A 20,913-nucleotide genomic window follows, 5' to 3' on the forward strand; every position below is an offset into this window, starting at 1 on the left:
AAGATTTTTTTTAATGACATAGTTCCTCGGATGGAGAATGAAAAATAAGAGGACATTAAAGCTTAAGAGCACTTAGGTCCTTCATGAGCCCTAATCACAATGGCACATGTTGTTCAGCACTATGAAGTCCAGGCTCACAGATGAACTATTTTCTTGCTGGATCTTTACTGTACCTGAGGACATATATTTTGTCATAGGTATGCTGTCTAACTTCACATCTCTTTCCTGCCTAGTCCTGACCTGAGTGAGACTTTTAAGCAGTGTAGGATTTAAGATCAATAGCAGGGGACCTCAAGTGAGGAGCTCAAAGCTGCACACAAAATACAATGTATTTTACTTCTGTGAATGTGACATGACAACATTACAGTGAGTAGCTGCTAAAAATACATAACTAAGTATGATGGAGTGATTTGCAGGGGTGTTTTGGTTGTTGTTATGTTTCAGAGTTTTTTTAAATGTTGGATTTGGATCCCAGTTTTCTCTCCCTTAATTCAGTTGACAGGAGATCCTTCAAAGGCTGACAAATTATAGAATGATTTGGATTGGAGGGGACCTTAAAAATCATCCAGTTCCAACCCCCTACCATGGACAGGCAAAACTTCACTGAATATGCAAGGACAGAAACTGGCTGTAGTTCCCCAGATTGTCCTTATTTCCCTTTTTAAAATGGAGGGTTGGGTTTTCATTTTCCAACTGCTGGAAACTTCACCAGACAGCCACAATTTCTCAAATATGATGGATAGTGGCTTAGCCACTTTCTCTGACATGGATAAATCTCATCCGGTCCCATGAACCTGGGTACCTTCAGGGTCCTTAATCTCAAACCCAGTCTTCTCCTTCATTCTCTCAGTCCTTGCCTTTGCCTTCTGCAACTTTGGCAGTGTGGCTGGACCACTTCCTGATGAATACTGAATCAAAAGTAAATCTCCTTTTATAGACTATTAAGTTCAATTTTTTTAAACTTTTAAGGAAGTTAAAGTTTCTGTCCTTGCATATTCAGTGAAGTTTTAAGGTGTGCATCTATAAATCTTGCTCACAATCTATGGAGATAGCGTATGATTTGTATTCCTGCTGTGCGAGGGTATAACATCATAAGGAAGTATAATTGGCTGGAATCAATATAAATATTTATGTATTTATCTGATCATATGTTTTAAAAAAAAGAACAACACCATTAGGAAAATATTCAGCATATTGGATGCTCTATCCCAAGTTATCTTCAAGAAATTGGGGTGTGAATGTTTAAATTTAAATGCTCTATTTAAATGTTCTCTTACCTGCATACATAAAAATGTCAGAAAATGGGGGAGGGGGAACAGGTATTCTTTGTGCTTACAACCTTTTATGAATTTGTCATAGAAGGATGTAACACTCTTCATAAGATTCCCAGAAGAAATCCTGCTTTATTCTCTTGTAAAGCTTTCTTAGCATGAATTTACCCTATAATCAGCCATCCAAATGTACTTGGATCTTTTTCAGTGTAAATAGAAATTCTCAAAACTATAGCAACACAGCTCTAATGAGTCATTGAAAAGACTTTGTATCTGTTAAAAAAAAAAAAGAAAAAAACAACTGGCTCCAGTTGAAAGTTACTGGAAAGCACATTCATAGCTAGTTATAAACAAATACTAGTTAACACTTTAAATAAAAAGAGAGGAGAAAGGCAAAAGATTTAGGACATAGACAAGGAGATGAAAGGATTGTTGCTGCCTTCCATATGAGGTTACTCAGATGCATTCCTGTATTCAATTACCTGAGAAGATGCGATATTCCCTTAAGAGAGATTGGAAGATCAGAAGGGATGGCAGTTTCGTGCATCTCCTTACTCATAGCCCTTTGAAACTGGTTCAGCAGAAATAGTTTAAATTGCAGCAGGGATTGGGGCCAGACAGTGACTACAGACAGTAATCACTGGGTCAAGATCATACCACAAACCAGCAACAAAAAATTCTGGTGGAACAAAATCTCTGTCAGGGTGTTTCAAGGCAGTTTGAGTAGACTTACAAGGTCTACTTGGAATACTTTCAGAATAGGCACCAACAGGTCAGCTTGTTGTGTGACTATGCTTAGCTAGTACATTTATACATAGAGGACATTGATAATTCTTATTAGTTGCTAGCTTTGAGTCTATTTTTCTCATCAAATCCCTTGCATACTTCAATTCTCAGCTTGAGTTTTTGTTTTCACAAAGCCAGTAACCACAAGGCCCTGTCATTATTTAAAAATTAATGATTGTCTAACTTTTTGGTCTTCCCCAAAACCCATTTCCTTTTTGATAGTGTCCATCCAAAATAGCCTAGTTCTTCCTAGTGCTACTCATGCCCCAACCACACTAAATAATACATGCAAAGAGAACAAACACCAAAAAAAGCAAAAAATGGAGTCAAAACAAATTCAAAAGTCTAAAAGGGAGGAGGGGGAAGGGAAGAAAGAAACTTTTCTCAAACTTTTCTCAGGAGTTTTCTATGGATTCTGGTGTATTTGCTATTCTGCTTTGTTGTTTCAAGGTTTTTCAAAACTCAGTCTTGAATAGTATGCTAACTTCCAAAAAAAAAAAAATTAAGTGTTATTTTGGTGATTCCTGAAGGTGTTTAAAAGTATATGTACTACCAAGGAGAATAGGGTAATTTTCTCAGAAGCACTGTCACAGCTCTTGTAAACTTGGACCTTAGACCCTGATAATTACAGAGTAACTGCATGCTCTTGCTTGTGCTGCTAGATCACCCAGTATTTCCTCTATATCCATTTTCCTTCTGTCCTAGTCACATGCTTGAGATACCTACAGAAGGTATCATCATGGCCTCTGTCAGGCACCTCAGGTCCTCAGGCCTTCATGAAGCTGGGTCAGAAGTGACAGGTGAGCTGTTGGAGGCTCCATACACTTTTTAAGAAAAAAGGTCATTTCCCCTCAGTTTTGTTCTTAGTTTAGTTTTGTTGGGACTTTTTTTTAAATTTTGCCTCTGCCAGTGGAGATATTTGGTATATTTTCAAAGCCTCAACTACTCTTCACTCATCACCAATGTGAAAGAAAATAGGTCCTCTTTAAAGATCCTGGGAAATCTCCAGCAAGGATTTGTACAAATATTAGTGATTGTTTTCTCTTTTATTTTTTTTTTTTTTTCAGTAGAAAGGATTTCTGTAAATTTTCCTGGTTTTTAATAATATGTATATAACACTGGAGCACAATAATCCTAGTCTAGACCAGTTGTTGTATGTCTTGAGTTTCCAGTTTGTTGTAAGTCAAATATTTCTTTTTAGATTTTTTTAATCCTGTGAAAGAGATGATATAGTGAAATATCACATTTTCAAACAAGAAATTGCATAGAGACAAGAGATGTTATTTACAATATCTGTCCACACAAAAAAGTCGATACATATAGAAAATAGATATATTTGCGTTATTAGCTTTTTTAAAAGTCAGATTTAGTGCACAAGGTATAGTGGATAAATTTGGAGGAGACTAGCCGAGAAAGTTTTTTGGACCAAAAATGAGAGGATTCTTGGCAGTTGTCTTCATCCACAGTGTGGCTTGATTTCTGCAGAGAGCTTAGCATAACATCCAAAATGATCCACTGAGGTCAGAGGGGACAATTTGTGGTCAATCAATGGTTCATATCCTTGCCTTTGAGCCCCTTTTAATTTAATTTCATCTTCTAGGCTTCTTGAAGACAAAATACTATTTATAGAAAAGTGAATTTTACAAATCTTCTGAAGACCAGCATTTTCTAAAATGCCTGTGTCTATTTCTCACATTCACTTTGGTGCGATACATTGATTTTCATAAATGCATAGGTCACTTTAGTATAGTTATTCATATATGTGCCTTTGTGGATGTTTATATGTAACATTTGCAGGACTCTAATCAAAAAAATAATTGGAAGAGCAAGCACACAAAACAATGGCATATATCATTCTGGAATGTGGGTATGTGCTGATAAGGACAGAAGATTTGAGAATTCAGTTAATTAGACTTCATTTGTGAGATCTTGCTTGAAAGCTCATTTTGAACTGCATGAAATCAAGTTTTATGCTCCAATTATAAAGCACCAAGCAGTAAATTTAAGCAAATAAAAAAAAAAAGTGATAGAAATTAGGACATCTGATGCGAGTAATTTTTGAAGAGATACACATGTCCTGTAGTTAAAAGAATTATATAAGAGCCTTGGATATAGTACAGTCCTCACACTTGGTAAGCAATGACGTAGGGAGGAAAGAATGTACTTGAATTTTGACCAAATATATAAAGTGTTTAGGAAGTATAGACCTTGCTCTGAAAGGAGACCAACTTTAAATAATCTGAAGGTACCTTAATGGAAAAAGCAGGCAAACAGTGGAATGTTATCCAACAAGGCATTAAAGATGCTTTCAAACTAAAAAGGGAAAATATAACTAAATCAGTACATGTTGTAAACCATTGATAAGGTCGCTTCACTCTGTTAAAGGTCATTTTGACTCTAAAATGCTGTGAGTTTTGGGATGGCCATGTTTTTCAATATGACCTAAGGTTATTTTTCAACTTTATTATTTGAAGTAGATTTTTCAGAATATATATACCTTCAAGATTATGAAAGCTGCATGAAAAGCCCTACAATATATATACTGTGTAAAGGCCAGCATATATATGTGTTACTTTTGCTTACCAATGTATTACACAAAATAAAGGGGCTGGTATTTCCTGGTATGATATAGTCTTTAATAGATTTGGAACAGTTTATTTGGACGTTCTTCAGCAAATTAGTGTCAGGAATCAAGTTCTTAGCTGGATGTGCTAGAAAAGATGATAAGCCAGTAAAATATTTGGGAAGAAAACGAACCCAAAAGCAGAAATTCCTACATCTGTCAGAAAACCTGCAAGCAGTCACTGCTATATTATATGGTCAGCTGCCATGGCATCCCAGGACTTATCTCATTTTTCTGTGTTGACTGTTGATGATCACTGTGTCATGATCACTGTGGACTGGGTATAGATATTCCTTTTTTTTTTTTTTTTTTTTTTTCACCTGTTATAGGTGTTCTCTTTGTAACAAGGAAGCACACTATTCTCTCCTGAATGTTCTTCCAAGGTGGGCAACTTTTAGCTGGCATTTGGCACTTAATGAATATGTGCCAAGAATGAAGAAGCCAAACCAGTGCCTTTCACACACACTTTTTACACCTGTAATGAACTGCTTTGGTGGCGGAAGTGATAACATAGATACATAATACAGAGTGAAATGATGAAGTATAATGCATTCTGGGACAGTTCAACTGGATCGATCATAACTAAATTTTTTTCTGCCCCTACTCAAAGAGGAAAATGTAATTGGAAGTAGTTTACCTATTGAGTGATTAGTACAGAGAAAAGTGCATATAACCACTACTATCAGGTGATAATATTCCTAATATTCCACAAGTTATAACAATCTCCAGCTGCTTCAACATCTAATAGTTATTCCATTGTATCCAAGTGGTAGTAAAAATTCTGTTGCTTTGATAATAGGAGGTTTTCTTCCCTTACCAATTAAATTTCACTGCATGTCTTCAACTAGCCATTTTCCACAGTTCTTGGATGTTTACATTGTCTAGTGCAAAAGCAGTCATCTGATTATTTTCTTTGGACAGGGATGGATCTGAGTGCATATACCATATTTTCTCTTTCACTGGTGCCACCTGTTGTCTTGTGGAAGAAGAACTGTTTTCACAATATCTTTAACTTTTTCTCTCTAGAAAAATGATAATGCAAAAGGGTTGCAAATTAGATTTTCACTTGTGTAATATCTTTTTGGTAAAATGAGGAAGGTTTAAAAATACCATCCCATTTGGAGCAAACCACAAGGAAATTCTTCAGAGAAAATTCTTTATTACATGCATCTCTGCCATTCAGGGTTTCTGCAGTTTCTTTTCATTGTGTAATATCAATTCTCTATTAATTCATTGAAAGTATAGATACCAGAAATAACTTGGGTTTTGTTTTGCTTTATTTTGTTTTTCTTCTTCTTTGGCCCACAGTAACTTTCTTTTTTAACTGAAAGGAAACTTGTGCCTGAATGGAGATATTCTGACATGCTTTGATAAGCTTAGACACATATATGCTTACACACTTTCAAAAAATAAATTGTGAAATATTTTGTCCATTAGTGGTGGGTAAATAATTGTTTGTGAACTTATGCAGAACATTTGAAATATAGAACCTAAAAACAAGGCAACTAACAAAGGACCTAAAACAAGGAAACTCTAATGATATTCCATCCCATCAATCTTGGAAATTATAAAAATATTTAGATCCTAAAAATGCAACATATGCAACAGTATACAAGACTATTGTAGGATGGAATATGGTAGCCTCTATTTCTAAGCATTATTTATGTGAAAGAAGTCCAAATTGCATTTTTCAGTAATAGAATTATTTATTTTAAGAGTTGTATCCACAGATACTTAGTGATTGTGTTAATGCAGAATGAGGTATTTGATCTCTTTTCATCCAGGGGTTTGTGCGCAGCTTCTCTTTTGAACTATATGTTTTTACTGGTCATACCTTGATTTTCAGGATTAAAGTATGGGGAAAAAAAGTATTAATGAAATTCTCTAAAAGCTGCCACATTTCACCTGGTTTCTTATCCAAAGCAATGCAAGGCTTTCAAGAAAAACTCTAAGTCAGCCCAAACTCAGCAATGGGCTCAACTTCACTCAGAAGGGTTGTGAGCCCTCACAAACCTTCTGAAGAATCTGGGTCAAGATTCAAGTTGGTATTGAAACCTGTAATCATTCAGGATTCACGTGCTCTTCAATTTCCTTCAGAGCATTTACCCATCTCTCCTTCAAGTTTTCTGTGGTTTGCTGGGATTTTTTTTCACTTTCAGGATAACAATGGTGGAGCTCAAGTCTTCAAGTAATGATTACTAAATACAGTGTTTCCTGCTGCAAATATCTGGGCACTAGTCAGCAGTGCTACTGCTCAGAAGACTACATGGTTACTAACAAAAAGCATTTGCAGCACTAGGCAAAGCTCTGGTCGTTGTTGTGACTGGGGAAAGTGTAAGGCAATTCCATTTGCATATCTTTGCTGCAGATTCCACATGCCTATTTGAGTGGATGCTTGTAAATTACTGTTGATTGAAACATTTTAACTGAATAATAGTGATTATCTTTGTATCCTAATTATGCCATTGCTTTGCTTTTTTTCAAATAATTAAAAAATTTTCAAAGGCAGTGTATCTATGATGCAGAAAAATAATTTTAATTAATTAATATTGTAGAGCTATGTAGGGAAAGTGAATAAAAAATAGCTGAAAGGTTTCTTCTTTTTTAGATTTCTATATGAATTTTATAGCACTGACATTTGTTACCAGGACAGTTCAGAGCCTTTTCATGTTTCAAAACTTTCTGACTCTTGGGGATTCTATAATTCTCCTTGCAAGTTAACAGTCCAGAAGTCTAGCAGACTGAAAAAAGAAACAAGTACCAAATTAAATGAGCTTTCTGGTTAAGCACGCAGACTTTAAATGAGATTTAACTTGTATTACCTGAATGACAGCATAAGTATAAATTTCACCTAAGCTCATGCTCAGAGCAGATGGACAATTGCTTTGCACACTGGTGATACCTAAGTTAATGTGCACATTCTTGTAGATTTTTTAAGTGTTCTTTCAGTCATCTAAGTTAAGTGAAATATGCGCAAAAAAATTATGAGAGAACATGTGGCAAATAGAGAAATTTTCACCAGTGTGTGGGAAGGACAGTTCCTTATTGTAATTTCCTTCACATGATCACCAAATGCTAATATTCTTCATATAAAACTAGTCATGTTTTCAATATGGGCCTGCTACAGCTCTAGTACTTCACTAACAGATGTGTGTACAGGGAGAGGGAAGAGTGCTCATTTGTAATTGCCACACAACTTGTACAAAAGCTGTAAGGCTGAATCCTTACTGCTCTTTGCTCAGCTTTTCCTCCTCTCAGTTGACAAGTTCCAATATTATTTGAGTTTTTGGAATCATTATTTAAGATCTGGCTTTAAGTCAATTTCATGACTTGGTTATTCTTTAGATTACTGGAAGATTTCTTTTTTTTTTTTTTTTTCATTTTCAAGGCTTTGAGTTTTGGATTGGTTTCTTTTTGTGGTGGTGGTTTTGCATTTCTTTTTAATAGGGTTATCAAAATTTGTGTAGTTTTGTTTGTGTGGTTGTTTGTTGAATGGGGGGGTTGGTTGGTTGCTTTTTTCTCATAATTGATCTACATGAGTATGTCCTCATGTGGTTTATATATATTTTACACATGATATATGTAAAATTAAAATTATCCTCAAACATCTCTATCTTTCACCTCGTTGCTAATTATTTTATTTTATTTTTACAGCCAAAATAGACCAAGAAAATGAAGAGAAATCACTGGCAGAAGCACATAAAAGGTAAGAAAGAGCAGTGTAGTAAGACCTTTCTTTGAAAAATATGGGTTTTTTAGCAGTTGATGTATTGGTAGACAGCAGTACTGTGTTTCTGAGTGATACAGAAATGCACTCAGAAAGGAAAGTAATATTTACGTATTGTCAATTTTAATTTGACAATGAAGAAAGACTGAAATTCTTTAAAGAAATATTGTAAATACTCCTGTCTTTCAGAAAATGCATTAACCTTATGTAAAAACAAATTCAGTGTACACCATTTGAACTGAGAGAACACTGTTCATACTACACCAGTATCATGGTGATTTGAGAGGTATTTCACATTCCCCAAACAAGTATTATTCATTAGCTACAATTTCCTGTGCTTATAAAATGTCCATTTTATTTAAAAAAAATATTAAAGCCTTTTTTTAATAAACAAATGAGATGTATAATTAAATATAACTTCCTTTGTAGAATTGCTAATAGATCTTGAAATACTTTTTTTTTGTGGCAAAACGGAAAATACCTCATTAAATTTCATTATAGATGTCTGCAGTTGAGACAGTTTTCAAAGCTAGGAACCTCACTGCATTGCACAACATGTGGTTTGTTCTGATTTTTTTGGAGACTTCTCCAGCAGCAGTGTTTAAATGGGAAAGATTTTTATCAGTCCCAGCAAGAGATCAAAATATGGCACACAGCATTTATAGCCCAAATTTAGAGAAACTCACAGTCTGTATTTGTTTTTCTTTTACTGAAAATAGCATTTTCTTTTTATACTAGCTACAACTCTCACTTAATAACTACTAATGAATCTATCCATTATACATTCCCAGAATTATGAAGTTTCTCAATAGGATTCGTCTAGAAGTATGACTATAAAAGTTTCTAGTTTTTACTAGGTTTGTCAGCCATTCTGTGGCCTCAACACCCAAATTTGCTACCTGCAGTAATGCCACAGGGCAGTTGATGTCTTTTCTGGTACAACGTCACATTTTTTCTCTATTCCCTTGGGCCATGTACTAAAGATAGTACCTGAGAAAGAAGCCAAGAGAAGTGAGTGCCACAAGAACCTCCCTTCTTACTTGTGAGGAGATGGTAGGTGCTTGAGTGGCACATTGGTGGTGTGGAATCACAGTGGTGTGGAAAGAGAGTATAAGAGAATCACAGAGAGCTGCTTTGAGCAGGTCTGAGCTGCCTTAAGTTTCATTATAGAATCACAGAATATTCTGAGTTGGAGGGGACTTGCAAGAATATCGAGTCCAACTCCTAAATGAATGGCCCATAGAGGGATCACACCCACGACCTTGGTGCTATTAGCACAATGCTCTAACAAGCTGAGATAATATTAGGGTATTGCTTTGGCTTAGTATCATACCTCTTGCTCAAGTGTATGAAAGGTATTCCTGACATTTCTTAGGTTTGTTTAGCTGCTCAGTTACATAAGTCTTATCTTTAAAATTTTCCTTCACAATAAAACTTTGAGAGAAAGCACTGTTAGGAGATTGTTGTGATCTCTAATTGCTCTTTTAAGGAAAATATTTGTCCTGTCAAAAGTGGATTTGAATACAAATCCAAAGGTGACAGAAATCTGATGACAGTGGAATCTTCAATCTGTTCAGAAATCTTGTGACTTATCACTATCTTTTCGTATCTAATTCACTTTCCCTTCTAATCTTTCTCCCTGACAAGACAGGAACCATCATATCAAAAAGTTTGTATTGGTTTTATTAGCCTGATGGGGGAAGAAAGCAAATTGCTCCGGGATTCTTGCTCAGTTTGGTCTGCTTCTTCTGACTTTAATCCCTAATTCTTTCTTCTCCCAGCTTCTTTTACACAATTTGTAAAGAAGAAAATTCTGCTTCATTGCTCCTCCTTTCTGTGAATATCTAGCAACGATATTTTCTTTCTTCCTTCCACCTTTCCACTGAAATTCTTGATCAGATTAGTGATTTTTGTTAGAACACTGAAGACAACTTCATATACAGTTTTAGTATTATGTGTGATTATTTCAGTAAGATTTTTAATTTAGCTTGAAAATAAAATGGATCCTTTTTAGCAGGAGTGGATGAAAAAGATGATAGAAGCTTAAGAAGCTAAATAATAGATTAGTTGCATTTGACTAATCATAGGTAGACGGCAGTGCATAGGATGACAAGACAAGCAAGTAGTGCAAGGAAAAGTGATGGATTAGATGGAGCAAAGTTAATGTGATTAATGTGCTTGGATTTTCCTTGTTGAAGTGGATGACTTCAGCCTGTGTATAAGTTCATGTCTACTGCATGGAAGCATTTCTTTAGCTTTAATTAAAAACTATGGGGTTTTTATTATTATTATTACTATTATTTTATTTTGTATATTAATGGCGACAAACTAACAAAGTCCAAAAGAAAAACTCATGTAGCAATAACAAAAAATGTTTCTGAAATGAATAATGATTTGGGGAAAATGCAGCAATGTGTATTTTAAAAATGCTCAGTTGTGCAATAGATGAGCTGAAATGGCAAGTTAATCGTACACACAAAACGAAGACAAAGAAAATGGAATGTCTGCTCCAGGGACTCCATACAGTGTATAGCTGTTCATTTGTCACAAGTGAGAAAATGTTTAATCAGTTTTGAAATGATGTATTCCCTCTTTATTTATCGTGTTTAGTGACTTTAAGAGTGTCAGTATGTAAAGTGTTTATCCAAGGAATGGATTTCTGGCACACGGATAAAAATGAAAAGTGAAATGTTTAGCTTGCAATAGGCATATGTTCCGAGATGTCTCTGAGTAAGTATCCTGAGATGAGAAGAAAGCACACAGGTCTATGTTTATCTAGCTTACGCAGGCAGACAAGGAAGGCTCCAGCCTGGTATTAACACTGAAGTGACATGGAATGTCTTCACCAAACCCCAAACAATGACATCATTCCCTTAACAATATTGATAAAGTGTAATAAGAAAGAACCTGGCACTTTCCAATTAGATCCTCATTGCTAAATGCTTGAGAAACTGTGAAATACTTGTCAAGTTAAAGCAAAAAATCACTCATTTGGGGGGAGGTGAAAAAAGTAAAACAGATAAGAGAGAGGAGGAGGGGAAAGAGATGCTTCTGTATTTTAGGAATTCTCAATTCAGTGTCCCTTTATTTTTTATTTTTTCTTCTGTTTTTATTTTTAAGTTTGAAATAATGTTCTCTGTCCCAAGATGTGTATTATAGATATGCTCTCTGTCCCAAGATTTGTATTATAGATATGCTGTTTTGTGTATTTTCATTTACTTAGTATTAAATATTTTTCATCTTTTCAGATATGATTTTACTTCAGCAGGAAAAAAAAAATTGAAGTATTATTGTTTCCAGGTATGCTTAATACAATTTCAGAATGAGATAGTATCCACATCAAGTAGGAACCAAGATTGCAACAAAATTATTGTCCAAATAATATGACAAGTGATATCTCATATGCTGTGCTAGGATGAAAGGCAATAGCAACAGCAGAAATACCATTTTGCAGACTTATAATCAGAAATGAGTTAGTTAGTCCTCTTCTTGCACTTCATTTCTGAAGAACCCATAGCTAACCAACCTGACTGAAGTTACTGGAAACAGCATACAGTGAAGTTGAAGGTATTAATTCACTGCCTTGTTACCTCAACAGCTAAATAGCTCTAGAGGAGTAGTAGATAATTTTATTACTTTTTCTTATAATACCTCACCCAATATTAAGTTCTCATCTCCTTAGAAGGCTTCTGGATTCACATCTTTTTAAAAAGCAAATAAACCCAGACTTGTAAGACTGATCTCTCTTCCACTGAAATAGTTAAGATGATCTTTTTTTTACCCTTTATCTGCAAACATTTTTCTCTTCTTGGAATAACACCTTGGTTTCAAAAATTTAATTAAATATTTTTTTTAATATCCAAGACAGTCAGATGATTTTCAATTTTTCCTGCTATCTCTCAGTCTAACATTGGAGCACTTGATTCTAAATTCAGTTCAGCAGCACTGAAAGTTGATCAGTTACTCATATTTCATAAAATTAACTCATATTCCACTCCTGCAAGAGACAATGTATGCTAGAAATTTTAAAGAATACTAAAGATCTTTTTCCTTTTTTAATTTTTTTTTTTTAGTATTTCAGATAGTATAACCCTGCTCGAAGTGATATGTCACTAAGTCAACAGTCCCACACACTGGTGGTTTAAAGCACTTCACTTGTTTTTCCTGTTGATGCCTAACAAGACATGGAAAGACAAAAATTCCACTTGCTCTCCTGGCTTTCTGTACATAACTGATTTTTAAAAAATCGTAGAATTTAATTTTTTCCTTCAGTAAATCTCAGTGTGTTATGAGAATATATATTTGTTTTATAAAAAGTCAAACAGAAGACTTTTTGCCTTTTGACGTAACTATCAACTGGGGAATTTAGGATGTGTGTGGCTTAGTATAAAATGCTCATCTCTCTGTGTCTGGATATTTTTATTTGGTTTATTTTATAATTTTCTTCCATTACTTGCACATTCCAGTGATTTTTGGACTTCTAAGTGCTTTCTGAGTGCAGCCTCCCAGGCACCTCTTCTGTTTTCAGGACTTTTAATAATCCAGTTAGAAATGTATTGTTGCTTTCTTTTGCTGTAGCAACAAAATGACATTAATTTTGAAGAGAAATGTTTACCTTTAAATTGCCTGCAAAAAGAAACCCCAGTATTCTTGACACAACACTCTTTGCAGACTTCTATTGACATCACTGAACATGAGAACTTGGGGAGGAACAAAGGTTTACACCTGCTTATGAGCTGACAAGTTGATGACATTTAGAGAAATAACAGACAGTATGGTACAATGGCACTGCTGAAAAGCAACACCTCGAAATGTAGCACCTAAGTCTGGTAATCCTTTAAAACATTAAATGTTCCTCCCACCTCGCTACCCTCCACACAATGTTTTGGATTGTTTCCAAAAGTGAACTGTAAAGTTAAAGAGAAAATTGAGTTAATGATAGAAATAAACTGGTGAAAAGCTTAGAATGGAAGAGGTATGTAGTTTAAAAAAAAAAACCAAACCAAAAAACAAACAAACAAAACAAAACCCAGAAGGAAGCTTCCAACTGAAAGGCAAGAATATGCTATTGGACTCTGTCTTTCACTACTCTTTGGCCATTCATCTATTGTTGGTTGCTTCACTGTTATGTCTGTTTCTCACTGTGTGGCTCCCAGCATGTAGACTGCAATCGCTAAGGGTAATACATTTCAGACCCTAGGTATACATTAGTTGGATCAGCAAAAAGTAAATACTTGCTGAGCAGAGGAAATGTGTATAGAAGAAGCTTACAGACTGTTAAACAGTTTGGATCATTCTAGTTTAGTATCCTGTCTCTGACAAAATATCAGGACCATAGATATGCAGTAATGGAAACTTAGCCAGCAGTTCAGTTATGTCAGAAGGTCTCTTCTAAAATATGGGTAATTGGTCTTATCCTGGAAGATGAAGTCCTTGTCCTTTTCTGAAAATATTTGCCAAATGACACAAGTTCTTAACCATTTAGATGATTGATTTTTGCCTGTAAGAGCATTATCTTTTCTTTTAAAGATTTTGGCCTACTTTATTTGAAAAATAGTTTTATTTTATTGGTTTGAAATTATTTGGCATTTAATGGCATTCAGTGCCAATAGGAACAAAAGTTAATGCAACTCCTTACAAGCTGGGGTACAATTCAGAGATCTGATATTCTGCAAAGTAAACTGATTTTTATGCAACTTACTGTAAAGTTCATGTAGAGGGTTTATTCTTAGCTCTTACAGTAAAAGATAAAGGACGTTAGTTTAAGTCGCAACTACAGTTGCACAGCTAAATAGCATTGATAACAATTCAGCTAACACCCTGATAACAATATAGTTAAAATAACTTGGATTTGATCAACCCAAAACTAATGCTATGGCATCAGACTGAGGATTAAAAACAGAGAAAATAATAGAAAAATCATGTAGCTAGTAAAATTAGTGGGAAAATAATACATGAATTAAAGTCTTTCAATGTGTCACATTTTGTTTGGCTTCCAGTTTAAGTTCAGCAGGTGGTTTCACTGAGTAGCCCTCAAAAATTCAAGATATTCCTCTTGAGCTGTTGCAGCTGAAGTAAAATGCTTGTGTGCATGTGTTTATGTGTGATTAGTTCCAATGCCTCTCCCTTGTGCATCAGCTTATGTTCAGCAGGACTTTTCTTTCATCATATTGTCTACTTGAGCTGTTTGGTTAGATTGTTTCCTCAGACCTTCATAGTCAGTGTTTGCATTTGAAAGGTCTGTGACTTAAATGTGGATAATGTGTCTCTTTTACTCTCTTATGCTGATTTGCCACTGGAGTTGTTCCTTTCTTTTCCTTGCTGCATGTTACGATTTACTTTAAGTATTACAATATTATGTTGCTGTAGTCATGTATATGCAAATAGAAAAGCAGAACGTCAGGGATGGGATTTAATTAGGTCACAACTGCTATGTTAACTCATCTGGGAACTATCCAGTAATAATCTGTACAATATAGGTCATTCCTTCCATAACAATTTCCAGCTGATGGAAGGCTGCCATCCACAAGCTGATCCAGGATATAGGGATTGCTTCAGCCTACTGCTGAAACTCCACTGTACTTCTCATATATGGAGATTAGGTGACTAGGAAAAAAAGCATTGTCTCTTTGCTCTTCCTTGGTTTGTTCCTCGGCCTCGTTGCCTTGTTTCTTGACTGCTTTAACAAGCTAGCTCAGAAACAGCTTCACTGGGCCAGATCCCTTCTGTACTATGTCTTAAATGAGGGCTTCTCATGAAATAACTTCACCTGTTTCTTTTCTCAGCTGCTGCCTGAAAGATAGCTCTACTTTAATCAGTCTGTGGAGGAGGTAAAACTTCCTGCCTTCTCCTAAAGAAAATGACTGGGGCATGGTCACCCCAGACCAGAATCCCCATAAAAGCCTCCTTGGAAGGGATGGGAACAGCTCCTCCAGACATGAGATAGGTTTCTTTAGCCAAAGGAATATGGTTTTTCTAGCTTTGCTTGGATGTGTTACTATTGGTGATTCACAAATCCAAAGTTGATATGGTTATTTAATACAATATTTCTATTCATTTCAGTGGCTGCCACCTTTTCACCTTTTAGGCAGTCCTTTTAGAAAATGCTGCCTATTTTCTGTACTCATCTACACAAAGGTTCTTTCACTTCTATGAAGAGAATATATTGGGATAACTTGCGACTTGAACCTCAAGTGCTTAAAGTTTGAAAAATGCAAACAAAGACCTTTCCAACCTGACAGTTTCTCAAGACAGATTCTGAAGTCTTTCAATTTCCTGTCATGGGATTTTTCCGTAATTGTCTTTAAGAATATGAAAGCTCCCATGAGCAGTTTTGTTTTCAGCAAAGGATCAATTTCTTCTATTCATAGTTGTGCTGGCCATGATGATATGAGTGGATGCATTTTAAGGAGAGAGCTCTTGCACACTGATTTAAGAATGGTCTCCAGAGCAACCACAAAGGGTTAAGGTGAAACTGCATCAAAATATCTTTAAAATGCTAGGATGATACCCAAGTATTTCAGGCCATTTTTATTCTATAAAGAATAAAAATTTCAAAGAATAGAAACTGAAACCTAAGTTTGACTTGAGCACCATAATAGAAATTATGATTATGTAAAAAAAAACCTGTACCTTCATTTCACTTGCTATATTTAGAGTGTGTTTTTGTCAATGCACATGTATAAAATTTTATCTATGCTGAATTATACTGTTAAAGATGAGTTAATCTTATGTGTACCTGAAATTTTGTAAAGCATATGTGTGGTTTCCATCTAGATATCTAAATAATTTGCTCTAGATTTAAGAAAAATTATTAGTCCATTATACAATTGCTATTATTTTCTTAGATAACCCCGACCATGCTTCTTCATGAATTTCAGTTACAGAAATGAGCCACACCATGACAGCAGGCAGATTACAAGGCTGAGGCTGCAATCAGTAAATTGAAAAACCATAATAAGCTTTTAACACAGTATTTAGTGCACAACAGTTCTGAACTACTTCCTTATGTACTTATAACCTTTTTCACTAATAATGGTTGCTTAGAAGGCCTCCAGTGAACATGAGGAGTGTTAATATAAAGATCTGAAGTCAAGTTGGGCTTTCACATGAGGCTTTTAGCTGTTTCTGAGGCAGCAGCTTTTGTGTCAGACCACTGCGGTTGAAATTCATCTTACCACTGTATTCTGTGTCTAACAGCACCTTATTATTTCTTCAAGTTCAACCAGCCAAGGGTTATTTAATATGTTTGAAGCTCACATGTTTGTCTTTTTCAGAGAGAAAAATAGTTTTCTCTTGGATATGTTACTGGGCCTGACTCTCCAGTGCACAAAATTACATGGTATTGTTTTACTCATGCTTATATTGCCTGTGTCTAGCTTAGCACAGAGCTAGCTATATGTCTGGAGCAGCTTAGCTGGCAGGCATGGACATGATATCCATGCTAACATGAATTAAAAACATTAAAGTCCAATATAGAGAGCCTATACATTTTTATGCAAGGTACTCGGGTAACAGTTGGTTGCAGCTAACACCAGTGCATCTAGAGAACTTTAACTACTTCATGCCAAGGTTTTGGGAGAAAGTCTGAACTGATTTAAAATTGTCATTTTAAAATTCATGGGAAAAGCACATGCAACTTTAAAATGCTTTTGAAGAGTCACGCTAAAAAAATGCTTGATTTTTAGATTTTTTTTTTTTCTTGGAGTGGCCTGTTAGAATACAATATTAGAGGCAAAGACAAGACAGAAAGTTCTGTTTCTAATGTATTGTCTCAATTCATATTTTATTCTGAACAATATCCTTGAATGGAAATATGACCAATAATATTCACAGCAAAATTTAGGTTCACATAAACCTCAGTTACTGGGTGAGATGTAGCTGAAAAATGCTTTGCACGTGCTATAATAAAGGTAGCAAAAATACCTCTAACCTACATTTCCTGATCTTTGATTTTCAAATGGTCAGAATCTGACTCAGTATATGCAGAATGGCTTTTTCAGCACAGTATTTTTTTTGTCACCAGAAAGGTTCAGTTTGCCAAAATAACTCACTCCTAGTAAAATTTAGCACCTATGCCACCTTGGATAAAAGATGGTATTACATCAGTGGCACGCTTGTTTTCATCAAAATAATGCTGAAAAACCTGGAATCAACCCAAACATATAGAGGGACTAGGTTGTAGCCTATTGTTTTAGAAATGAATGAGAATAAAAATACAATTTAAAAAATAATTTAAAAAGTGAGGGAAGATCTTGCAGAATGGTTTTTAAATGTAGTATTAACCATGATCCCTGGTAGCCTAATGTTTACAGAAGATATAAGCAACAAGGATTGATTAGGCACATTTCATCATACCCAACCAATATATCTTAATCTGGACCTAATAAAAGTATTTTCTAAAATAAAGATTTTTAAAGTCTCAGTGCTCACATTCAGCTTTCAACAAAAGTATAATTTAATTTAGTTATAGCCATTTTATTTTGCTGGTTTGCAACCTGCTATTATGAGGCACTTTGTTCCTGAAAGACAGGAATAAAGAAATTCTCTCCCATTGAATTAAATAAATAGAAGAGTCTGGAATAATACTTTAAATTGAGGTTGAAATAGGGTTTATTCACTGTTAACACATTGAGATCTTCAGTCTTCCTAAAACTTTATTTTTCCCAAAATGTTTTAGTGCGAAGCTATAGTCCTAATACCTATTGAATTTAACAGTCTGTGTCACAGTATATGCTCTGTACTATGTAAAAGCATTCAGTTACATGGTCTGCTGCCATTAGTATAAACTATGGAAGTTCTGCATTCGTGTCACCAATAATTATGTACAACTGATAATATTGATCATTGTATATGATCACTAAAGTTGTAAAGCATTAGTGAAGTGGGAGGGAGGGTGTTAAATTTGGCCTGTCAAAAGATAATTTTCTGTTCCTAATATTGGATGATTTTTGTTGAGCTTTTGTTGGGAAAAAGAAACATGGTGCTTCAAATGTAGAGGGACTTTTTTGCTGTTACTGAAGCTGCTACTTTTCATATGGTTGAAGCAATAAGAAGCGTTTCTGTATAATATGAATTTATAGGAGGCAAGGGACCAGGCATGAGGGAGATGACTTAGGATTCAAAACATTGCAGATGTTTGGCAGATTTTTTTTAGAGGGAAAAAAAATCTTGAGACCTTTGTTTTCTAAGGAACAATATTACAAAATACATAGTTACACAATATAAATTGGCAAATGAAAGATGAGATTAATGATTCTGGAAGCTAAATTTAAGCTGGCATATATCAACTTTCTTTTTAATATAAGAAAGTTACTTTTCTTCCTTTATAAAAAGGGGGAAAAATAAAAGGACAAGAAATTTCTAACCAGCCTTCAGGTACTAGATACTTACTTATTTTTTACATTTTTTCACTTATAATTATGCAGAACAAGAGACTGCACTGAGGAGAGGAAATTATACATTTTTTTTAAAAGCAAAGAAACAGTGAAGAAAATTATGTAAAGTTATAGTGCAGAGAAGGACCCTCGACAAAATACATCAATAGAAAATTACACCCTTCATAGAATGCTGTGCATATAAAGTTTCCTAACAGTCTTGTGCTATCTTAATCATCAGGATGCTGGTTCTCTTTTATTTTACATATTTTGTGTGACCTTGTTGAACTGGTTGGTATTCTGTCTGAAGATTAACTCTTGCTTCAGATGTTGAATACAGTAAGAAAATAGATACAAAGCCTTGGTCTCTTCATAAAACAAACCAAATACTAATACGATGATTCAAATTATTAACATCCAGGAAGCAAATACTATTATCTATATATTGTACTCACCTTCTGTATGTGGACAACAATTCAGGATGAACACCGTGAGCAGGCTTGCATGCACATCAACTCAGTTTGGCTTTAAATAAGACTCATGTCAGATTTAAAGTAGTAGGAGGCACATACAGTCTTTTCTTTCCCTTTTACCTTCTTTCTTTTGGTGGAATGTGCTTAGTTAGAATCTTTATCTGTGAGTTTAATTGAACTAAAAGGTACTTTAGTAGTTTCAGCCTGATTTAGAGCTGCTTCTGAAACACAACTGCTTCACAAAAGTAACAAATTACACCATTTACACTAACTGTTTTTAATCACTAATGTATGTAAGTGATGCTTAGAGATTTATAAAGCCAAAAGAGAAAAGAATATCCATGTTTAAACTTCAACCAAAATACATAGTCTATTAAACAGAAGAATATGAAGAATATTAAGCAGAATAGAAACATTTTTTTTCTGCTTTTAAATCCACATTGGAACAAATGTTCACCCTTGCAGGTGATTTAGTTTGCTGCGTGGGGAAACCAGATACATGTGTGTTTGTGTGTGGGTTCAGCATTTCTCAGAAAGGTCAGCCAGGGCGTGTCTGTACCTATGGTTGCTTTGCCATTTGTTTGGCCGAGGAAGCCTGATCAAATAATGCTGAGATGAAACTACTGCTGTCTTAGTATTATTGATTTGCTTTTGTTCACATTTATAAACCAGCCAATGCATCCCAGACTGCAGGCTTGAATTGGAATTATTGTCTGCAATTTTCTGCTAGCTCTTTTCAGAATAGAATGGGGAAAAAAGCTGAATAATCCATAGCTGCTCTTAAAATATTCCTAATGGATCAGATCTATTAGCTAGTATTGCTGTCAATGAGCCATTTGCAATGTGAATAGCTTCTTTTCTTTTTCATGTGATTAAATTTGGTTTGGCTGTTAATACATCCATTCCTTTCTTCCCTCCAAATAGAAAAATCACTTTTATAGACTCATAGTTGTACTCAAGGGAGCACACATAAAGGTCCAGTGATTCATTCATCAAATTTCCACATTTGAGTAAGCAATGAGTTCAGACATCAGTCTGAAGTGATTTTTCTGAATTATCCAAACACTTGAACCAAAGACATTAGAAGACAAGAAAGGAAGAAGAGAAACTAACCACCTTTCCTGATCTTATTTCCCTCCTTACTTGTCAGGGATGAGCAACTCTTCCATTGTTTTGAGAAAGATGATGTTATTTAATTTTCCTCCAGGGCCAACATGAAGGATAGGATACACAGTCTGAAATCTGTTTAAAGATTTCTGGCTTTTGCCATGTCAGGGTGAGACGATAGTGTGAACATCACTGTCTTATTTTTAATCATGCTTGAAAAGTCAGGCTGTTAGAAGAAAAGGCAGTGACCTCCTTTACCTCTTTTAATCCCTAAGTTGCATGCTCTTCTTTCCCTCTTCCATGACTCAAGATCTTCTCTAATGCACATTCTTTTCCTTTAAGACTCTCAGAAAGAGTATGTGTAAGTATGAACCTTTTCACTTGAGAAATGGACACTAAACAACCTTTGCAATACTTGTTTCAAAATAAATGTTTAACTTTGCAGATAGGTGAAATGAAATTGAAACAGGTCAGATGATTTTCCCAAGTCTGTATGATGCAGAAATTAGTTTGAGTATAGGAACAAAAGGCTTTTGAGAACTAGTCCCTT

The 20,913-nt window shown here is 35.0% G+C and overlaps 1 protein-coding gene across 1 annotated transcript in view; it reads left to right on the forward strand.

Moving 5' to 3' along the window:
* Positions 1-20,913, forward strand: part of FMN2 (formin 2) — a 152,963-nt gene that overhangs the window by 111,541 nt on the left and 20,509 nt on the right. The window contains exon 16 of the mRNA XM_053973973.1: positions 8,335-8,386. Within this exon, the coding sequence (XP_053829948.1) occupies positions 8,335-8,386 (52 nt within the window). The remainder of the gene's footprint in view (positions 1-8,334; positions 8,387-20,913) is intronic.

Source organism: Vidua macroura, chromosome 3 (assembly GCF_024509145.1).
Source record: "Vidua macroura isolate BioBank_ID:100142 chromosome 3, ASM2450914v1, whole genome shotgun sequence".
Taxonomy (NCBI): domain Eukaryota; kingdom Metazoa; phylum Chordata; class Aves; order Passeriformes; family Viduidae; genus Vidua; species Vidua macroura.